Genomic DNA, 18,828 nt, shown 5'->3' with positions numbered 1-18,828 from the left:
AATTCCTCAACTCCCGCAAGGGATGGTGGGCTGTGCCCCCTGCAACTAGCAACGGCAACTGGACCTGGAGCTGAGCTGCGCCCTCCACAACTAAGACTGAAAGGACAACAACTTGAAGCTGAATGGCACCCTCCACAACAAAGATTGAAAGGACAACAACTTTATTTGGAAAAAAGTCCTGGAAGTACACACTGTTCCCCAGTAAAGTCCTGTTCCCCTTCCCCAATAAAATCTTTAAAAAAAAAAAGCAAGCTCTTGGGTTTGTTATTTTTCTATAGTGTCTTATATTTCACACTGCTGTACTTCAGTGTGGCTATTTCTTATTCATTTGATGGATATATTGTAGATTCTTTAAACTGAAGTATCATGTTCCTCATCTCTGGGTGGTTTTCTCATATTATTCTGTGATAATTTATTCTGTTTTTGCTCTTCCCTTGTATTGCTCCTCTAGGTTTCTTATCTTTTTACTCATTTTTTTCTGTTAAATTTTGTCATGTCAATTGTATCTCAATTAAACTGGAAAAAGTTACATTAAAATTTTCTTTTAATTTTGTCTCTCTCTCATAGTGGAGGATTTCTTCAAATATTTGATAATGTTTGAGAATGAGAAGGCTTTTTTCAAATCTGTTTGGGAGCCCAGTGTCCAAGGTTTCACTGGTAAGCTTTGCTTTAGTGTAATTGGGAGTTGGCCTTTGGTTTAAAGGCCAACTCCTACCTTTCCAAAGGAGACATTTAACTTCTATAGAGTAGAGCCCTCTGGATTTTAGCCATCTCGGTGGAGATCTGGCAGCCACACACTCACCCTAAATGTGATAGTCAGGGGACTGACTGTAGAGACTATTCATTCCCTTGTTTTTGACAACATGCCTCGCTTCCACTGTCTGTCTTACTGGCATTTCCAAGTCCTGAGTTTCTCTGAGAATATTCTGGGAAGCCTTAGTTACATCCCCATTTTCACATACTCCTAAACTGAATTTCACTGCCCTGCTTCATTACTGACTACTCCTTGTTCAATTTTCCATCTTCTAGGAAATTCTTGAAATCTCTTATTGGCTGGTAGCCGTTCTCCTGTGACCTTTGTCATTGTATGTTTATACCCTTTTGTTCCAAACTATTATTTTATCATGGACTCAAGAGGGAGAAGAGATAAATATGAGTAGTTAGTCAACCATCTTTAACCAAAAATCAATAGACTATGTTAGATCTAGAAAAATAAATAAATATGACCATTTGCTCACACTCAGCATTCTGGATTTTTCAAAATCATACCCACTGTGACAATAATAATAGTGTTTATTGAATTTCTATTACTAGAAAGAAGTAGAGAAATCATCATAATGTTTCTCAGCACCCTATACCTGCATAGGGGTTTGGAAAAAACTCACTGTGACAAGTTCCCTATTCCTACTAACCTGGGTATAGACAGTCACATATTTCTCTGTGGTGCAGTCTGAGAAAGTTAATAAATTTCTATAGCTAACCTAAGTGACAATTTTTCCCTTCTTTGACCCCTTACCTGTGAGCTAGAAAGGAGGAGAGGTGAGCACAATCCTACCTCCCCCGGGGTGAAATGCAACATCCTGCGAGTCTCCAATTCCTCCTCTTTCCAAGAGAACACCCCCACTCTTTTTTATGTATTTATTACTCTAGCATTTATTGAACATTTACTTGGTTTCAGGCTCTTTGCTCAGCACTTTACAAATGTTGTCTCATTTCACAGACATTTGACTCCCACTTTCCAGAAGCAGAAACTGAGGCTCACAGAACCAAACTGAAACATGCCCAAGCCCTCTGACCTATTGGCAGCAGTAACAGCAGGTGAACACAGACTCATCAGTCTCCAAAACTTGAAACACCATGTTATAAAGTCACTGCCAGTGGTTAGAATACTGGACCTGGTGCCCAAACCCCTCCCCCATTTGAAAACTCTGGGTTACAAGAACAATAATCTGTACATGGTCTTCCCTCTGTTTGCTCGCTGGAAGGTCAGGACTCACTGCAGAACCCCCAACGCTCCTTACCTTATGGTGAGTTGCTTCAGGGTCAAGAAATCCTCCTGTCCCCACCCCTCCTCTCCTCTTCTTCTTCCTCCTGCTCACCTTTATTTTAAATAACTTTAGACTTTCATAAACGTCGCAGAAATAGTACACAGAGAAACTTCACCCATCTTCCTCTTGTTAACAGTATACATAGCCACAATACGATTATGAAAAACAGGAGATTATTCTTGCTACAATACTATTAACTAACCTATTGACCTATTCAAATTTCACAGGCCTTTTCACTGATATCCTTCCTCTGTTCCAGGATTTAACCCAGGATCTCACATGGCATTTAGTTGTCATGTCTCTTTAGTCTCGTCTGATCTGAGACGGTTCCTTAGTTTTTCTATCTCCCATGACCTTCACACTTTCGAAGACTAATAGAGATTTATTTTGTAGACTGTCCTCCAGCTCGGGTTTTTCTGACATTTTCTCATGATTAAATTGAGGTTATACACTTTTGGACAAGAACACAATGAGGTGATGCTATGCCTTCTCAGTGCATCACATCCGTATATGTATGAGGTCAATATGCATTATTTACAGATGATGTTCATTTTGAGCACTTAATTAAGGTGATATTTGCCATTTTTCTCCATTCTAATGTTACTATCTTTCCCTGTATAATTGACACATATTTTGCAGGAAGATGCTATGAGACTACAAATATCCTGTTCCTTATCATATTTTTACTGACTAATTCCAAAATCCGTCAACGATTCTTGCCTACAATTAAATAGAAATTCCAAGTATTTCCTGTCTCCACATCTCACTCACTTCCAAATTAAAGTTGTGCCTGAGTGCATCTGAGTGACTGAGTCTAGGACAAAGGCCTATGCCCTAGCTGCAAGGGAGCTTGGGAACTCGAGTTTTGATTTCTAGAGGGGGATAATAACATAAGGATCTCTACAAATACAAAGAGGACTTTCCAAGGATGATAGGCAGCCATGAATATGACTGATGTCTGCTACAATCACCAAGGTATTTTAAAGTAAAAACAGAAAAATACAGAACAATAGGTATAGACTACTATCACCTGCATAAAAAACAAAATAGTTGGTCTATACCGAGGTCTGACAATTAAGTTCGCAAACTCATCCTAGAAACAGTGTTACATACCTCATTGGTGAATATCACTACAGTCAACTTCGAAGTGCTCCCCTTGGGAAGCTATGCACCGATGCCAGCGCCTAGTCCACCCTTCAAAGCAATTCTGGAACTCTTTTACTGAAATGGCCATCAGAACTGTCGTCATATTACCCTTGATATCTTGAATGTCATCAAAATGTCTTCCTTTCAATATTTCCTTTATCTTTGGGGAAAGAAAGAAGTCATTGGGGGTCAGATCAGTAAGTAGGGAGGGTGTTCCAATATAGTTATGTGTTTACTGGCTAAAAACTCCCTCACAGACAGTGCCATGTGAGCTGGTGCGTTGTCCTGATACGGGAGCCATGAATTGTTGGCAAAAAATTCAGGTCATCTAACTTTTTCACGCAGCCTTTTGAGCACTTCCAAATAGTAAACTCGGTTAACTGTTTGTCCAGTTGGTACAAATTCGTAATGAATAATCCCTCTGATATCAAAAAAGGTTAGCAACAGCGTTGCAACAAGTTTGCGAATTTGTCAGACCATGTAAGCATAAACTATCTCCAGAAGTTTCCAGAGAAAACTGGTAACAGTTTTCTCCAGGCAGGACAACTTTATAATCAGGAGAGGTAGAAGACTTAACTATCAGTGTATATCCTTAATCAAGTATAATCCTTTGTACCCTTCGATTGAGATAGATGCAAAGGAAGGAAGGATGCAAAAGAGAAGGAGGGGGGAGGAGGGAGAGACAGAAAAGGAGGGAGACACCATCTTTCTTGCTCCTCTCATGCTCAACAGTGACTCCAGTTCTGTGGCCTCTAGCAAGGCCTTCCTATTCTTCTTCGCTCTTCCTCACCCTTCTTCATCTACTGCTGCTGCATACATCAGGACACACCCTCTCCACCCTTGCAAGGAGAAAATTATAGAACTTGCCTGGGCATAGAAAGTGCTCGTTATCCATCCAGCTGGAAAGGAGGGTGTAGCTATAATAAGCACATTCTGTTTCATTGCACTTAGCAGAACATGTTCTCCATAAACACAAATGTTGCCATTTCTTAGTTGCCAGACTTTTAGCATGTTTATAAGCTGAATATGCAATAAAGAAACTTACATTGGATAACACAATTTTGTCAAATAAAACTATCAATCAAGAAAAAACTCCACCTCTTTTCTCCTCCCAGCAGCTTTCTCATTCTCTCTCAATCAATACAGAATTATTTTTTTAATCTTGAGAGCTCAGCCAGTGGAAGTGGGAAGGTTCTAGAGGAAGAAAGTCACTTGTGTTTAATAAGTTAAAGTCACCAGGACTTTCGAAGGCCCTCTACTTCTCTTGTTTCCCCGAAAATAAGACCTAGCCAGACTATCAGCTCTAATGCGTCTTTTGGAGCAAAAATTAACATAAGACCCGGTATTATATTAATATTATATTATACCTGGTCTTATATTAAAATAAGACCGGTCTTATATTAATTTTTGCTCCAAAAGACGCATTAGAGCTGATGGTCCGGTTAGGTCTTATTTTCAGGGAAACACGGTATTTCCCTTTTCTGTTCCATGAATACAAACATGGCCCCATCTCTTATCTAGCACAATCTACTCATATCTCATGTGATAATACAGACATAATTAACTTATCTTTTGAAGATACTAATTATCGTGTCAGTTTTTCAGTATATAAATATTTGATAATAGTTATTGTTGCAGTAGTTGCACCTTGAGCATGTAAAATTTGAGGTCAGGAAATATAGCTCCTCTTTATTCTCCATTCCTAATGAAGCGTAATAATTATCTGCTAACCAAAAAATACCTTAAAACAGTTTTTTGGAGACTACAGGTTATTATTATAGGCAACTATCAAGCTCTCAGTCAATGCTTCAAATTCCATCTCAAAAAAATCACCTTCTTTCTGAAGGCTTTTCTCATACTCCCCACAACTTCACATACCTGGCAGAAGTAGACAGCCTCTTCTGAATTCCTTTGCATCAAAGTCACAACCTGAAGCTACAACCTGTGTTGAGTTAATCTGAGTATATTCAGCACCTATGACAGTGTCTAGTTCAGTTATACGTACAGTAGCTAAATGAATAAGTAAGCTAATTCATTGCTTGATTAATATGCGTAGATTAATTAAGTAACGGACTCCAAGTATTGATTCTCCTTGTTTTTTAAGAGGGAAAAAGGGTGAGTATTGCTTGTTTATGTAGGTATGAAATTTTGAAGTCCAGAATACATTTTTTAATCTATTTCTAAACCAGGACTTTAGGGAGGGATGGGTTGGACCTGTGTCACAAGAATGATACCCAGGTAGTAAGCAAAACAAACAAACAAAAAACCCTAGGACACAGTATGGATGAAATTCAAAAATGTAATGTTGAACAAAAGAAACCAGATACGAAATAGTACATATAGTCCAATTGCATTTATATAAGGCACAAAGATCAGCAAAACCCTTCCAGGGAGTTAGAAGTCTGAATAGTGGTTACTCTTAATGGGGGGTGGTAGTAACTGGAAGGGAAAGTAGGAGACTCCTGGGGACTGATAATGTCCTATTCCTTGATGTAGACACTCATTATACAGATGTGCCCAGTATGTGAAAATTCATCAACTGTATATTCATGATTTGTGCTCTTGCACATAAATATAAGTATGTTATATTCCAATTAAAAGCTTAAAAATAACCTAGGCCAAGCAAAAGGTTAAAACCAGCTAAATACTTTAGTACAGTCCAGACAGTTTCAACTAAAATGAGAAACCAATTTGGTGTAGATGAAGCCATCGGTACTTTAAGATCACACGCAAGACTTTGAAAATAGTGTATGTTCTAACCAGCCCTGAGCAGTAACCAGAAACCCAGCCTTTAGACACTCTCTGCACAAGATAAGAGCATGTTTGTTCAGTCGGTGTTGGGCAAGTAGGGGAAGTAGGACCATATGACAGTTCCCATAGTTGATAAACTTTACCAAATTAGGAAATTGAGTTTCAGGATTTTAATTATTTTGTTTTAATTATAAAATTCCATTATTTCCTTACAGTTGTTCAACTGACCTTTAAAAATACTTTCAAACCCATAATAATGACTGAATATGGTAATGTTCAAACAAAAAAACAAAGGTTCCTATTCTAAATTTCATAACATTTTAAATTTGTATTTAAGTTATTGCAACCTTTATGAACTTGATGTAAATCGCTAAAGTCTGTATTATACTGCATGAAATTCTTCCGCGGGCTGAATGAAATTCTGCCATGGAGTGGTGGTGGGTATTCCATCCCTCTACCCATTTAACAAATGAAGAAACTATAATTTCCATGTCTGTTCTATAACCGGTGTGTCCTCTGAGCTCAGCTCAAGGCCTGGTGCATAATAAACACTCAACAAATATGTGTAATATGAAGAAAGGAGGCGTGGAGTGGTTGTGTAAATTGCCCAAAGTCACCCACCCTTCCGGTTTTCTTTGGAAGTGAATCCAACAGCAAGGCGACCTATGGGGCTAGGTGGTGATTCTGGAGTGAGCCACCCCAGACTTCCGCATGGGGCGTGCCCTTGGGTTGCCCCGGGGTCTTCCACCGTGCATACTTAGGGAGCCTCACCCTCCTCAGGGGTTTACCTCACCCTCTTACTCTGTGAACCGCTTTTGTTTCTCTCACCAGGCGATCACAGATCCTCCAGGCTCTTTAAAGGGAAGGCGGTCGTTCTAGCCTGGAGCGGGGAGTCTCCGGGCCTGGACGCACCCCGCGTATAAGTGACGGGTGTACCTGGAGGGCAGGGAAAGTAGCAGGACTTCAATCACTTAGGCTCTTCCCCAATGGGCCTGGGAAGCCGGAAAACTGGAGGCGGTCTAAGGGTCTGGAGGTGGAGGGGGAAAGGGGACACAGGAGGGGGGAGGGGGTGCTGAGAGTTTTGGAGGGTTGGAGGGGCAGTGCTTGCGTCCCAGCCCCCTACCCCAGTCTGGCTGCCTAGTCGCCCTTCAAGCGGGGGCTACTGGTGGAAGAAGCTGAATAATACTGAATGTCAACTATAATTTAACATATACTCACAGAATGTGGAGTACAGCGTAAGCGATATAGAGTCAATAGAATTGTAACAGCTATATAGGATGTCAGAGGGGCAGTAGGTGGGGGAGGGGTTATCACTATGTGAGGGGTGTAAATGTCGATTGCATGGTTTTGTACACCTGAAACTAATAAAAATATATATATAAATAAATAAATGCTTTGTGAAATTTAAAAAAAAAAAAAAAAAAAAACAGCCTCCTCTCCCGGGAATGAGACCCAGCAGGCCCGAGGCTCGGCGTGCCCTCGCCTGTGGGGCCGCCGCTGGACTCCGCCTCTGTCTCGGCAGCGCAGGGCGGGCTGTGCGCTTGGTTCACCTGGTCGGGCTGGGGGCGGGCGCCAGGTCTCGGCGGGAGGTCCCGAGTCAGCCTCTCCTGGGCGTCGGCGGGTAGCCCTTGCCAGCGCTTGCCAGCCGCAGCCCAGAGGAGTCGCCGCTGCTGCCACCGTGCGCCCCCAGCGATCGCCCCCGGCTCGGCCGGAGTAACCTCTGCCCCGGTCTCTAGGCCCGCAGCCCTCCACGTGCGGGTCTGCTAAGCCGCACACCACCGGCTCCAGGAAAGGAGGTGGGTGCTAAGGGGCTAGGGCTGGGGGGGGGGGGGGGGAAGCCCGGCGGGGAAGGGAGGCTGTGGTGGGCACCGCTGATTCCGGAGACCCCTGCCCGCTAACTTTCTGCAGCCCCTTGCACTTAAATGGCTGTTGGATTTTTAAAAAAATAATGTCCTCGGCGTGTCACCACTTTCTCCGACCCTGCACATCTCGCCGCGCAAAATAAACTGGCAAGCCATGGGGTGCTGCCTTCATGGGGGTAAAGGGCAGATTTCCACCCCCCACCCCCCCCCACCGTACTCCCAGTGTGCCCCCGGACCCTTCAAAGCTGGCAAAAGACAGGCCTTCAGACACGCGCACTCTCAGATCCAACAGGGGAAGCATCTGAGGCTATTTTCCCCATCCATCCATACATCCATCTGTCTGTCTGTCTCTTCCTGTCTTCCTACCTACCTAAGTCCCTTCCTTCCTTTCTTCCTTTCTTTGTTTCTGCCTGCCTGCCTCTCGGTCTTGCTGTCTGACTTTCTTTCTTGCCTTTTCACAAAGGACAGGAGGAAGTGGGCAGCTGGGCTTCACCCAGGGAAGGCAGGTGTGCTGGTGCTCTTTGCTTCTTGTTCTGGTCTCTAAGATGAGCTTTCCGGGTTGAAGTTTGCTGCTCTGCTCAGCAAGTAACAGCTTGCTGCGGATGAGAAGTTCACTCAAAAATGAAGGCACAGAAAGATAGGACAGGAATGTGGGGAAACCAGATTGTCTAATTTTAGCCTGGATTTGGTAGTAAGGGAATCACCATCTGTTACCTAAATGAGAAGTGATTGCCTGTGTTAGGAAAAGAAACGACCTTATGCCTGATTGCTCATGAAACCACCTTAAAAGACAGATTATGTTATGTACAAAATATTTTAAATAACTAAACCTCAAATCATAGCATTTTAAAAACTGTAAAGATCTTACAGTCAAACAGTTCAATGTCATGTTATGAGTTTGACTTTGAAGGTAGTATATTTATTGTCTCCTCACTGGGAAAGATTATGTTAGTAGAAATGCTTAGTGAAGGCTGCTCAAAGTTTAGCTCATGTGGTTTGAAGTTTTCTTTCATATTGGCATTGCAACATTATAAATGATGTGTTCCAGTGTGGTGGTTGAGAGTTCAGAGTTAAAAAGACCTGGATTTCTGTCTGTGCTCTACCATCTAACTTGCTGTGTGACTTCCAATAATTTGCCTAGCCTCTCTGAGCCTGAGTTTCCTCATGTCTAAATGGGATTGCTGAGAGGATGGAGCTAACACAAGGATAGTAGTTAACACAGAATACATCACCTGGTAAGTACATAATAAATGATAGCTGAGGCCGATGATGACAGTGAGGCAAGCAGTTAGGTCCAATATAATCCACTGTCGGTACCTGAGGTCTCCAGGTGCGCCTATGTGCATTGCAAGGTACAAGCGTTACTTCACTGGGGTCGTTCTGGTCATAAAAACATAAGGAGCTACTTCGGAACTGATTTGCAGTGTTTATCTATTTTGTGTATTTTGAGATTCTCCGAGGCTTACTTACTTACATGTAAACAGTTTCAAATGAACCCGATACTGGTGGTTTAATTATGTTTATTATTAAAAATAGTGTCCCTCAGATGTCACCCTATAATGTCCCCTGGCTTAATCTTGATTTGGGTAGTTGGAAGGAAAGAACTGAGCCCTGGAGCTAATTTTTTACTCAAAAGTGTGAGCCACAGACCAGCATCACCTGAAGCTTGTTATGATCGCAGTGTCTCCACCAGCTCCACTGAGACCTGCTGATAAAACCTGCATGTTACTCAGGTCTGCAGGGACCGTGTGTGCACTTTGTTAGATCAGCCCTTTCTTAGGAATCTGTGTGCACGGATGTTTCTTAAAAATAGATCTGAACGCGTAAATATAGCTTTCTCATAAGCTATCTTTACCTAGTGACGTGAAAAAGATTTGTTATCACTTAAATGACTGATTTGTATTTCAAATCTTAAAACAGTTAGGAGAGGGTAGTGTCATTTGCTTTCTGTTTGAAAGTAAGAGAGCTGACATTGTAAGTTCTGCCAGTTTTGGATTCGTGCTCTATTACGCCCCTGAAACATTCCCATTTTGATACTGCTTAGCTTCTTTCATTTTAGTTCCTCCAAGGAGGGAAAAACTATGGGTTCGAAGTCCTCACCCGTCTGTACTTTGAAAAGTGGGCTTTGTAGATCTGACACTCCTGTTTTAAATCTTTTGCCAAAGGTGTGTCTCAAAACTTAATTGATCCACTTATCAACTTTTATATGATATAAAATAATAACTCAAGTAAATCAAATACATGACAATAATTATTAATGACCTGTATCTTTATATGCATTTAAGGTAAAACTACATATTATGTAACTGAAATAGAAACTATTTTGCTATATTTTCATTTTTGAATTTTCATACCAGATGTCATTTAAACTTATAGAAGGAATATAATAATACATATATATGTTAGAGGAAGATTTTAATGACGTCCTTTTTTAAAATCAACATTATCAAAGTATAATTTGCATACAATAAAATGCATCCATGTACATTTAAAACCTGTTTGTTTTAGTTATGCAAATTACACTTCAATAAAGTTGTTTTTTTAACAGATATCATGAAGGATTGCCATGATTTGTTGCCTATTGCTAGAATAGTTCAGAGAAGGTCAAGAAAAGTCATTAGAGAAGGAAAATGAAGATGGATGCATTGGGCTGACACAGAAAATAAATAGCCAAGTCTTGGGGGAGTGGTAAGATAAAATACATAAATTTAGAAAGCTTGAGACCATTTCCATTAGACGTTTTGTCTTTAAGATGCTGCATTTAATATCTAGAGTACTGGGAACCCCACAGATTTTTTTCAAGAAGAGGCTACAATTAAAATTTTTTTAAAAAAATAAGTTTTGCTCTGCAGTTTTTCTGGCAAGCTCCAGTTTCCTTCTCATATTTGGATCTATGTCTGCCTTTTTATGCAGCAGACACCTGCATTTGCCACAATGCTCTCATCCAGTGACTTTGCATCTGCTTCTTGGGATCTCATGGTCCGAGTTGACCATCTAAATGAAGAGCAGAAAGAAGTCCAACTGAGTGTGTCTGGAGACCTGCATATTGGGGGAGTAATGCTCAAGTTGGTAGAACACATCAGTAAGTTACTATTTCTTTATGGTTTCTCTATATTTGGAACCCTCTGTTTCGTCACCATGCAATGGCTGATCTAGGTTTTCTGATCATCCTTCTTGTAATGGCCCAGAGAGCAAAGCCCCTCCCCACAGGAGGAAGAGAATCAGAGGGCCCTGTAGTGGCCTCAAACTGAACCTGACCACCCTTGTAAAAACTTGAGTCTGTGGTGACAAACCAAAGCTCCTCAGGAGGTAGAATGCCATATTTCCATAAGTATGGGGCCCATTCCACTGATGACACTTAGGGTGACCTGAGACTATTTCTAGGGCGTTAGACTACTGTGTCGACTCTCTGTTAATACTTGACTGCTCAGTGATAAAGTCAGCTCGGTGCTGATATGTCGTTTAACACTTATCCACTGTTTGCCACTCTCCCTGTTGAACAAAAGAAAGAGAAGCCTTCAAGGTCAGAATCTTCCCATCAAAAGTCAACATGATCAACCTAGAGTTTAATAATGTTCTATTTTCTTTGTATTTTTTTTAATCTTCTAAGGCCATGGATGTTGCCTTCTCATTTACACTATGGGATAAAGCTTTTTTTGAAACAAGTCTTCATTGAAGTATAATATACATAACAGAAAAGTATACTTATCGTTAAGTGTACAATTCATGGAATTTTCAAAGTCACGTACCACCACCCAGATCAAGAAATAGAACAGTACCTGTCCCCCCACCCAAATCCTCCATCTGACCCCTCCTAGTCGCTGTTCCACCAAGGGTAACCACTGTCCTGAATTCTATCACCATAGGAATAATTTTACTTGTTTTGGAACTGTATAAAAGTGGAATTATACAAGATATGCTCTTATCTGCTTTCTTTCACTCAACATATGTCTGTGAAATTTATCCACATTGTTACATATAGTTTTGGTTCATTTATTCTCATTGCTGTATAATATTCCATTGTATGATTATGCCACAGTTTATCCATTTACCTGTTGATGGACATGTGAGTTGTTTCCATTTGGGGGCTGTCACAGGTAAGGCTTGTATAGTACATGTCTTTTGATGAGTATACATAGGCATATGTACATAGGCGATTCCTCGGAGAGGAATTGATAAATAATAGGACTTTCAAAAATAGTTATAGCATTTATACTTCTACTAACAGCATTGCAAGAAAGGATTTTAATTTAAAAAGAGAGGGAAAAAAGATAAACCATTTTTTTAAGGAAATAAAAATACTGGTAGCTCTTAATTTAGCAAAATAAAAGATTGTTGACTCCAACATTGACAAAGGGAACAGATTCACCTTTCGTGCCAACATTGAAAGAGGGGGAAGTTTCCACGTTGATGAGAAAACATTCAGCTCTAATTTCAGTATACACACTTGGGAAACTGGGAATATGGCAGCACTGATAAAAGAGTTGGATGTTACCGAGAAGAGTGAAATGTCCGCTTTATAGTATTTCTACGAGGTCTGACAATTAAGTTTGCAAATTCATCCTAGAAAAAGTGCTACATACCTCATTGCCGAATATCACTATGATCACCTTCGAAGTACTCCCCTTGGGAAGTTATGTACCGACACCAGCACCTAGTCCACCCTTCAAAGCAATTTTGGAACTCTTTTTCTGGAATGGCCATCAGAGCTGTCATTGTATTACCCTTGATGTCCTGAATGTCATCAAAATGTCTTCCTTTCAATATCTCCTTTACCTTCGGGTAAACAAAAAAGTCATCGGGGGCCAGATCAGGTGAGTAGGGAGGGTGTTCCAATACAGTTATTTGTTTACTGGCTAAAAACTCCCTCACAGACAGTGCCGTGTGAGCTGGTGCATTGTCGTGATGCAAGTGCCATGAATTGTTGGCGAAAAGTTCAGGTCGTCTCACTTTTTCACACAGCCTTTTGAGCACTTCCAAATAGTAAACTCGGTTAACTGTTTGTCCAGTTGGTACAAATTCATAATGAATAATCCCTCTGATATCAAAAAAGGTTAGCAACATCATTGCAACAAGTTCGCGAACTTAATTATCAGACCTTGTATGTGGACTCTGATTGGGGGCAGCTAGTGACATTCCCATGTGACCCAGTGATGTAAGGATACATTTCTAATAGAGAAATAATCTTGATTAAACAAAGCCAAATGCTCCTGGCCTTCCATAAAGTACTGTGTCACTAACGGATTTAAGCATGAGAACTTTCACATTTTATCAGGAACACAATCAGTATGTTTCTGTTTCTTCCACAGAATTTAAATATCAATGATGGTAACGTTCAGTCTGTTTTTCACCTGCCCCACCTTAGAGACTTTGAAGAGAAGCCAAGGATTGTTGCGCCTTGGGTTGTAAAAGAAGATAGAGAGCTGAAGAACAGTTGTTTGTTTCAGTTTCTGCACACAAAGGAATTGACTGGGGTGCTCCCTCTCATTTTACTCCATTGTGTTTTCCATTTTTGCAGATATAGCCCGAGACTGGTCAGACTTTGCCCTTTGGTGGGAACAAAAGCATTGCTGGCTTCTGAAAACACACTGGACTCTGGACAAATGTGGAGTCCAGGCAGATGCAAAGCTTCTCTTCACTCCTCAGCATAAAATGCTCCGCCTCCGCCTACCAAACATGAAGACAGTGAGATTGCGTGTCAGCTTCTCAGCTGTGGTTTTTAAAGCTGTCAGTGATATCTGCAAAACCTTGAGTGAGTACCCTGCTGGATCCTTAGCAAAGGAGGGCAGGAAAATGATTTGTGCTTTCTAAAGCCTACCTTGAGTGGTTTTACATAATACTGCCCTTATTACACTTTTCAAGCCCAGTTATGGGGACTTGAGCCATTTAAGTGGAATTAAACCAAATGGAATATTATTGAAATAAATCAGAATCATTTCCACAAAGCTTAAAACTATTTCAAAAGAAATATGTAAACAGAAGAGACAAACCCATTATGACTTCCTCAAAAAAATTCATTTCTCTAAGCCATAGTAAAATCATCATTATATTTAAGACAAACAAAAAGGAGTTCCTTTAAACCATTATGTGTCTTTATTGTTTTTGAGATAATGGTGTCGCAATGTCCTAACTGCTTCACTAACACTTGGCTCCAGTATATAGCGCTGTCCATTAGAATCCTTTGTGGAGTTTATTTTACGCAAAAGTACACTGAATTATGGACTGAAAACTAATTCTTATGGGATGGTGTTCTATGAGTTTAACAGCCGTTAGGGACAACTGCCCAAACCTGGGACTTCCATAAGAGGAGCAAACCCTGTGTTGTGAAGGTATTCTTACTTTATATTTCTGAAAGTGTTTAGGTCTAATCTTTGATTCCAAAGCTAAGATACAGCATTTTGACACAGTATATTATATATACATATGGGGGTGCCAAACAATGTATGCATATGACTTGTATTCGTTTTTTATTATTGGTATATATTGAGTATTACAATTTTAATACAGTTTTTCCTTTCTTAAAATATATATACAGTTTTTTGGCCATATACACATATATGTATATGTACATATATATATCTGTATATTTTGATCTGTCTCCCCATTGAACTATAAACTGATCACTCATTCCTTCAGCAAATATATATTGATTAGACAAGCATTGTAGTGAATGCTAGGGATATGTTAGTGATAAAAATAGCCCACAACCCCTCCCCTCTTGGAGCTTACATTCTAGCATACAGAGACAGAAAATAAATAATAAATGTAAAAAATAAGACGTTAAAAGGAGATAGTAGAAAAGACAACCAAGATGGCACAATAGGTAAAGGCTGTGTTTACCTTCTCTCACAACCACATCAAAATTACAACTAATCTACAAAACAACCATTATTGAAAATCACCTAATCAAGCTGAACTGAAGCCCTACAACTAAGGACGTGCAGAAGAAGCCACCTCTACACTGGTAGGAGAGGCAGCGATACTGAACCGGCTGGTCCCACACCTGCGTGTGACTATTAAAGATCAGGAGGGATATTTCAGCTGTGGGGGTACCCCCCATCCTCAGAGGAGCAAGACACCCCAGCCCCATCCCAGCCCAGGATTCCAGTGCCAGGGAGGGAAGTCCCCATAATTTCTGGCTGTGAAAACCAGCGGACATTGTGACTAAGTGAGACTGAGTGAGGCTGCACTCCCAGGTGCTTCTCCTAAAGGGACTACCCATGGACTACCCACCAACGGAATCACTTGCTCTGAACTCCAGCGCTGGGGCAGCAGCTGGAAAGGCGGCAGGAACATATGGTGGGGAATTGAGTTATCTAGCTTGGGACCGGGGCTGGAGAGGCAGCTTTCTCCTGGACAGTGGAGGTGGTAGAGGCCATTGTTTCTTTGTTGAGCTCTCCCCATTCCCCACATGCGAACGCAGGCAGCCGTCATACCTGTCTCTGCCCTATGTTCGCCACACCCTGGTGATTTGAGACCTGGCCCCACCCAACTTTCTGGCACACGCAGGCTGCTTTCAGTGGCTTTGTCGTGCAGACCGCCTGCTTTGGCTCAAGCTACAGTCTTTCCTAGGGTCTCTCAAACGTTTGCGGAACCCAGACAAGCAGCATCTGTCTTGAGCATATCCTGTACCTCTGGCTGAATAGCCCTAAGTGCGGCACTAGCAGCAGCCAGCCTTGGTTCACAGCTTGGCCTCTCAAGGTGCTTCCAAGCACAGCACAGGCAGCAGCCATCTGCAGATTTCTTTGTGGCTCCTGCCAGGTGGCCCCGGGTGAGGGAAGGGCTGTGGTTTAACTTGACCTACAGAGGATCCCCTCCAAGGTGGTCCTGGGGCTGGCGCCCCCGGTGGCCAGCTTCAAAACAAGCTGGAGCTTCACCCAGCCAACTCCAAGTACAACACACCCACAGGTAGATTGGGCAGGCACCAGAGTCCTGCTGAGGCTTATCCCGCTCTGTAGGATCAGGCCCTGCACAACAACTCTTCCACTGTAGTCAAGGCCAGTCCTCACAACCAATGAGCCCAAGGGTCAGGCCCTCACATTGATGTGCAGTTATCAACCAAGGCTCAACTACAAGAGGAGGGCACATACAACCCACACGAGGGATACACCTGGAGTGCATGGCTCAGGTGACCAGAAAGACTGTGCCACTAAACCCCACAGCACACCTACTACATAAGGCCACTCTACTAAGACTAGAAGACGTAGCAGCCCTACCTCATACATAGAAACGAACACAGGGAGGCAGCCAAAATGGGGAGACAAAGAAACATGTCCCAAATAAAAGAACAACAAAGCTCCAGAAAAAGAACTAAGTGAAACAGAGATAAGCAATCTATCAGACACAGAGCTCCAAACACTGGTTAGAAGGATGCTCACTGATATCAGCGAGAATTTCAACAGAGAGATAGGAAGCATGAAAATGGAGATGGAAACCATGAAAAAGAACCAGTCAGAATAAAAAGATAAAATAACAGAAACGAAGAATATATTACAGGGAATCAAAGGTAGATTAGATGAAGCAGAGGGTCCAACCAGCGATGTAGACGATAAGATAGCAGAGAACACCCAACCAGAACAGTAAAAAGAAAAAAGAATCCAAAAAATTGAGGAGAGTTCAAGGGGCCTCCGGGACAATATCAAGCATACCAATATTTGCATTATAGGGGTACCAGAAGGGGAAGAGAAAGAGCAAGGAATTGAAAACCTATTTGAAGAAATAATGACAGAAAACTTTCCTAACCTGGTGAAGGAAATAGACGTACAAACCCTGGAAACACAGAGAGTCCCAAACAAGATAAACCCAAAGAGGCCAACACCAAGACACATCACGATTAAAATGCCAAAAGTTAAAGACAAAGAGAGAATCTTAAAAGCAGCAAGAGAAAAGCAGTTAGTTACCTACAAGGGAGCCCCCATAAGACTGGCAGCTGATTTCTCAGCAGAAACTTTGCAGGCAAGAAGGGAGTGGCAGGAAATATTCCAAGAGATGAAAAGCAAGGACATACAACCAAGATTGCTCTACCCAGCAAAGCTGTCATTTAGAATTGAAGGACAGAAAAGGAGCTTCCCAGATAAGAAAAAAAGTGAAGGAGTTCATCACCACCAAACCAATATTACAAGGCATCTTAGAGCGACTTCTTTAAGATGGGAGGGAGACTAAGGACGGGTGAAAGGGGAAGGGATTTAGAAGTACAAATTGGTTGTTACACAGCAGTCATGGGGATGTAGGGTATAGCATAAGGAATATAGTCAATAATATTGTAATAACAGGTATGGTGCCAGATAGGTACTAGATCTATGAGGGTGATAGAAGGGAATAGGGTTGGGGGCAGGGTGAAAAAGGTGAAGGCATTAAGAAATACAAATTGGCAGTTAATACAGTATGGGGAATATAATCAACAATATTATAAAGATCATGTAAGGTGCCAGATGGGCACTGGACTTATCAGGCGGATCACGTCATAGACTGTGTAGATGCCTGACCGATGTGCTATACACCTGAAGCTGAAGTAGAATGATACTGAATGTCAACTATAACTATATAGGTATGTATAGTCACAGGATGTGGAGTACAACATAGGGAAGATAGTCAATGGTACTGTAACAGCTGTATAAGATGTCAGAGGGGTAGTAGCTTAGGGGGTGGGTTATCACTTTATGAGGGGTTTATTATTAATATATTACATTGCTTTATACACGTGAAACTAATTTTTAAAAAACTGGGGGAGTGGAGAGGGGAAGGAGATAGTAGGAAAAAAAGAGGAAAGTGTAACAGTGTACCTAGGCTTGGAAATGCCAGTGGTGGACATTGGAGGCTGGTATGGGATTAAATAGGGTGAAGACAGAAACCGTTTCCTGAGTATGCCCAGCACGATGCATGCCTGGCACACTTTAGCTGTTCAGTAACTGTTGAGTGACAAATGAACGGGAACTTCCATTATAAAATATAAGTTCCATAGTGACTCTGATGCTTGCTGAGTATATGATAAGCACTAGGACATTTCAATAATATTCTAATGAAGATTTAAAAACAAAAGAAATGATTAAATAACACATACCGGAAGTGGACCGGAAGCACACATCAGAGCTGGGACCAAAAACTTGAGGTTTTGAAATAAACAGGAGCCATCAGATGTTCTTCTGTGTTCTAGATTATATCTTCATGGCAGTTCTAAAAGGCTCAACCTGGTATTTCTAATAACCACTTGTATATCTGATCCACTGAAGCTAAATCAAATTTAGCAATCTGATGGTTTTGCCCTCAAGGAAAAGGAAAGACAAATCTTGGGCTTGGAGATAATAGGTTTTTGTTGTTGTAGTTGTTTTCTTTTGTTTCTAATGCTTCCAATGGACATTTTAATTCATCTCCAAGTTTTGTGTATAAATTTTGCATTTGGAATGGTCACAGGTGCGTGTTGCAACCTGATAATCAGACATCCTTGGTTACCGAGGAGAGGATCAAGCTCAAAGGCCAGTCCGTCTCAAGCACCAAACAGAGTCTGCACTGAGAAGTGGGAGGACCTATGGTATCAGTGCATTTACCTCCAGGAAATCTGCCCAAAGACTCCAACATCCACATTCCTTGGCTGTTAACTGGGATCACAGCAGCTCATTGTGGTGAATGGTTATCAGGAGTTCTGTTGGCAATAATAAATATATTTGATTACTGGAGAGAAATGGGGCTTATCTTCTTAGTTTGAGTTTTCCAGAAGCAGACCTGAGATAAGGATTCAAGTACAAATATGTATTTACTTGTGAGGTGATAGCAGGGAACACTGGTTGAGGGTGAGGATGTGAGTCTAGGAAGAGAAGGCCACCAGTAAGAGAGTGTCACCAATCAGGTCACACTGGGAACCTCTGGGGGCCAGTGTAGACATACCTCAGAGCTGTCTCATCACAGGGGTGAGAGAGCTGGTTTGTTCATATACCCTTCTCGTCAGTCATTGAGGGCCGCTCTTGGGGAGTGTTAATTCTCTGAACTTGTGTGGTCTCTTGCATCTGTATCCGGGCAGTGTAAAC

The 18,828-nt window shown here is 41.6% G+C and overlaps 1 protein-coding gene across 2 annotated transcripts in view; it reads left to right on the top strand.

Annotated features, from left to right (window-relative positions):
* Positions 1 to 7,477: 7,477 nt before the first annotated feature.
* FERMT1 (FERM domain containing kindlin 1) overlaps positions 7,478 to 18,828 on the top strand; it is a 40,347-nt gene continuing 28,996 nt past the window's right edge. Inside the window, exons 1-3 of one of the 2 annotated variants that reach the window (XM_033095438.1) lie at positions 7,478 to 7,741; positions 10,721 to 10,889; positions 13,326 to 13,559. In XM_033095438.1, the coding sequence (XP_032951329.1) occupies positions 10,742 to 10,889; positions 13,326 to 13,559 (382 nt within the window). In that variant the 5' untranslated portion in view covers positions 7,478 to 7,741; positions 10,721 to 10,741. The remainder of the gene's footprint in view (positions 7,742 to 10,720; positions 10,890 to 13,325; positions 13,560 to 18,828) is intronic. The other variant, XM_033095439.1, reaches the window with a different exon arrangement.

The sequence above is a fragment of the Rhinolophus ferrumequinum genome, chromosome 23, assembly GCF_004115265.2.
Source record: "Rhinolophus ferrumequinum isolate MPI-CBG mRhiFer1 chromosome 23, mRhiFer1_v1.p, whole genome shotgun sequence".
Taxonomy (NCBI): Eukaryota; Metazoa; Chordata; class Mammalia; order Chiroptera; family Rhinolophidae; genus Rhinolophus; species Rhinolophus ferrumequinum.
The sequence above is the reverse complement of the archived record's forward strand: the minus strand, read 5'-3'. Positions and strand labels throughout refer to the sequence as shown.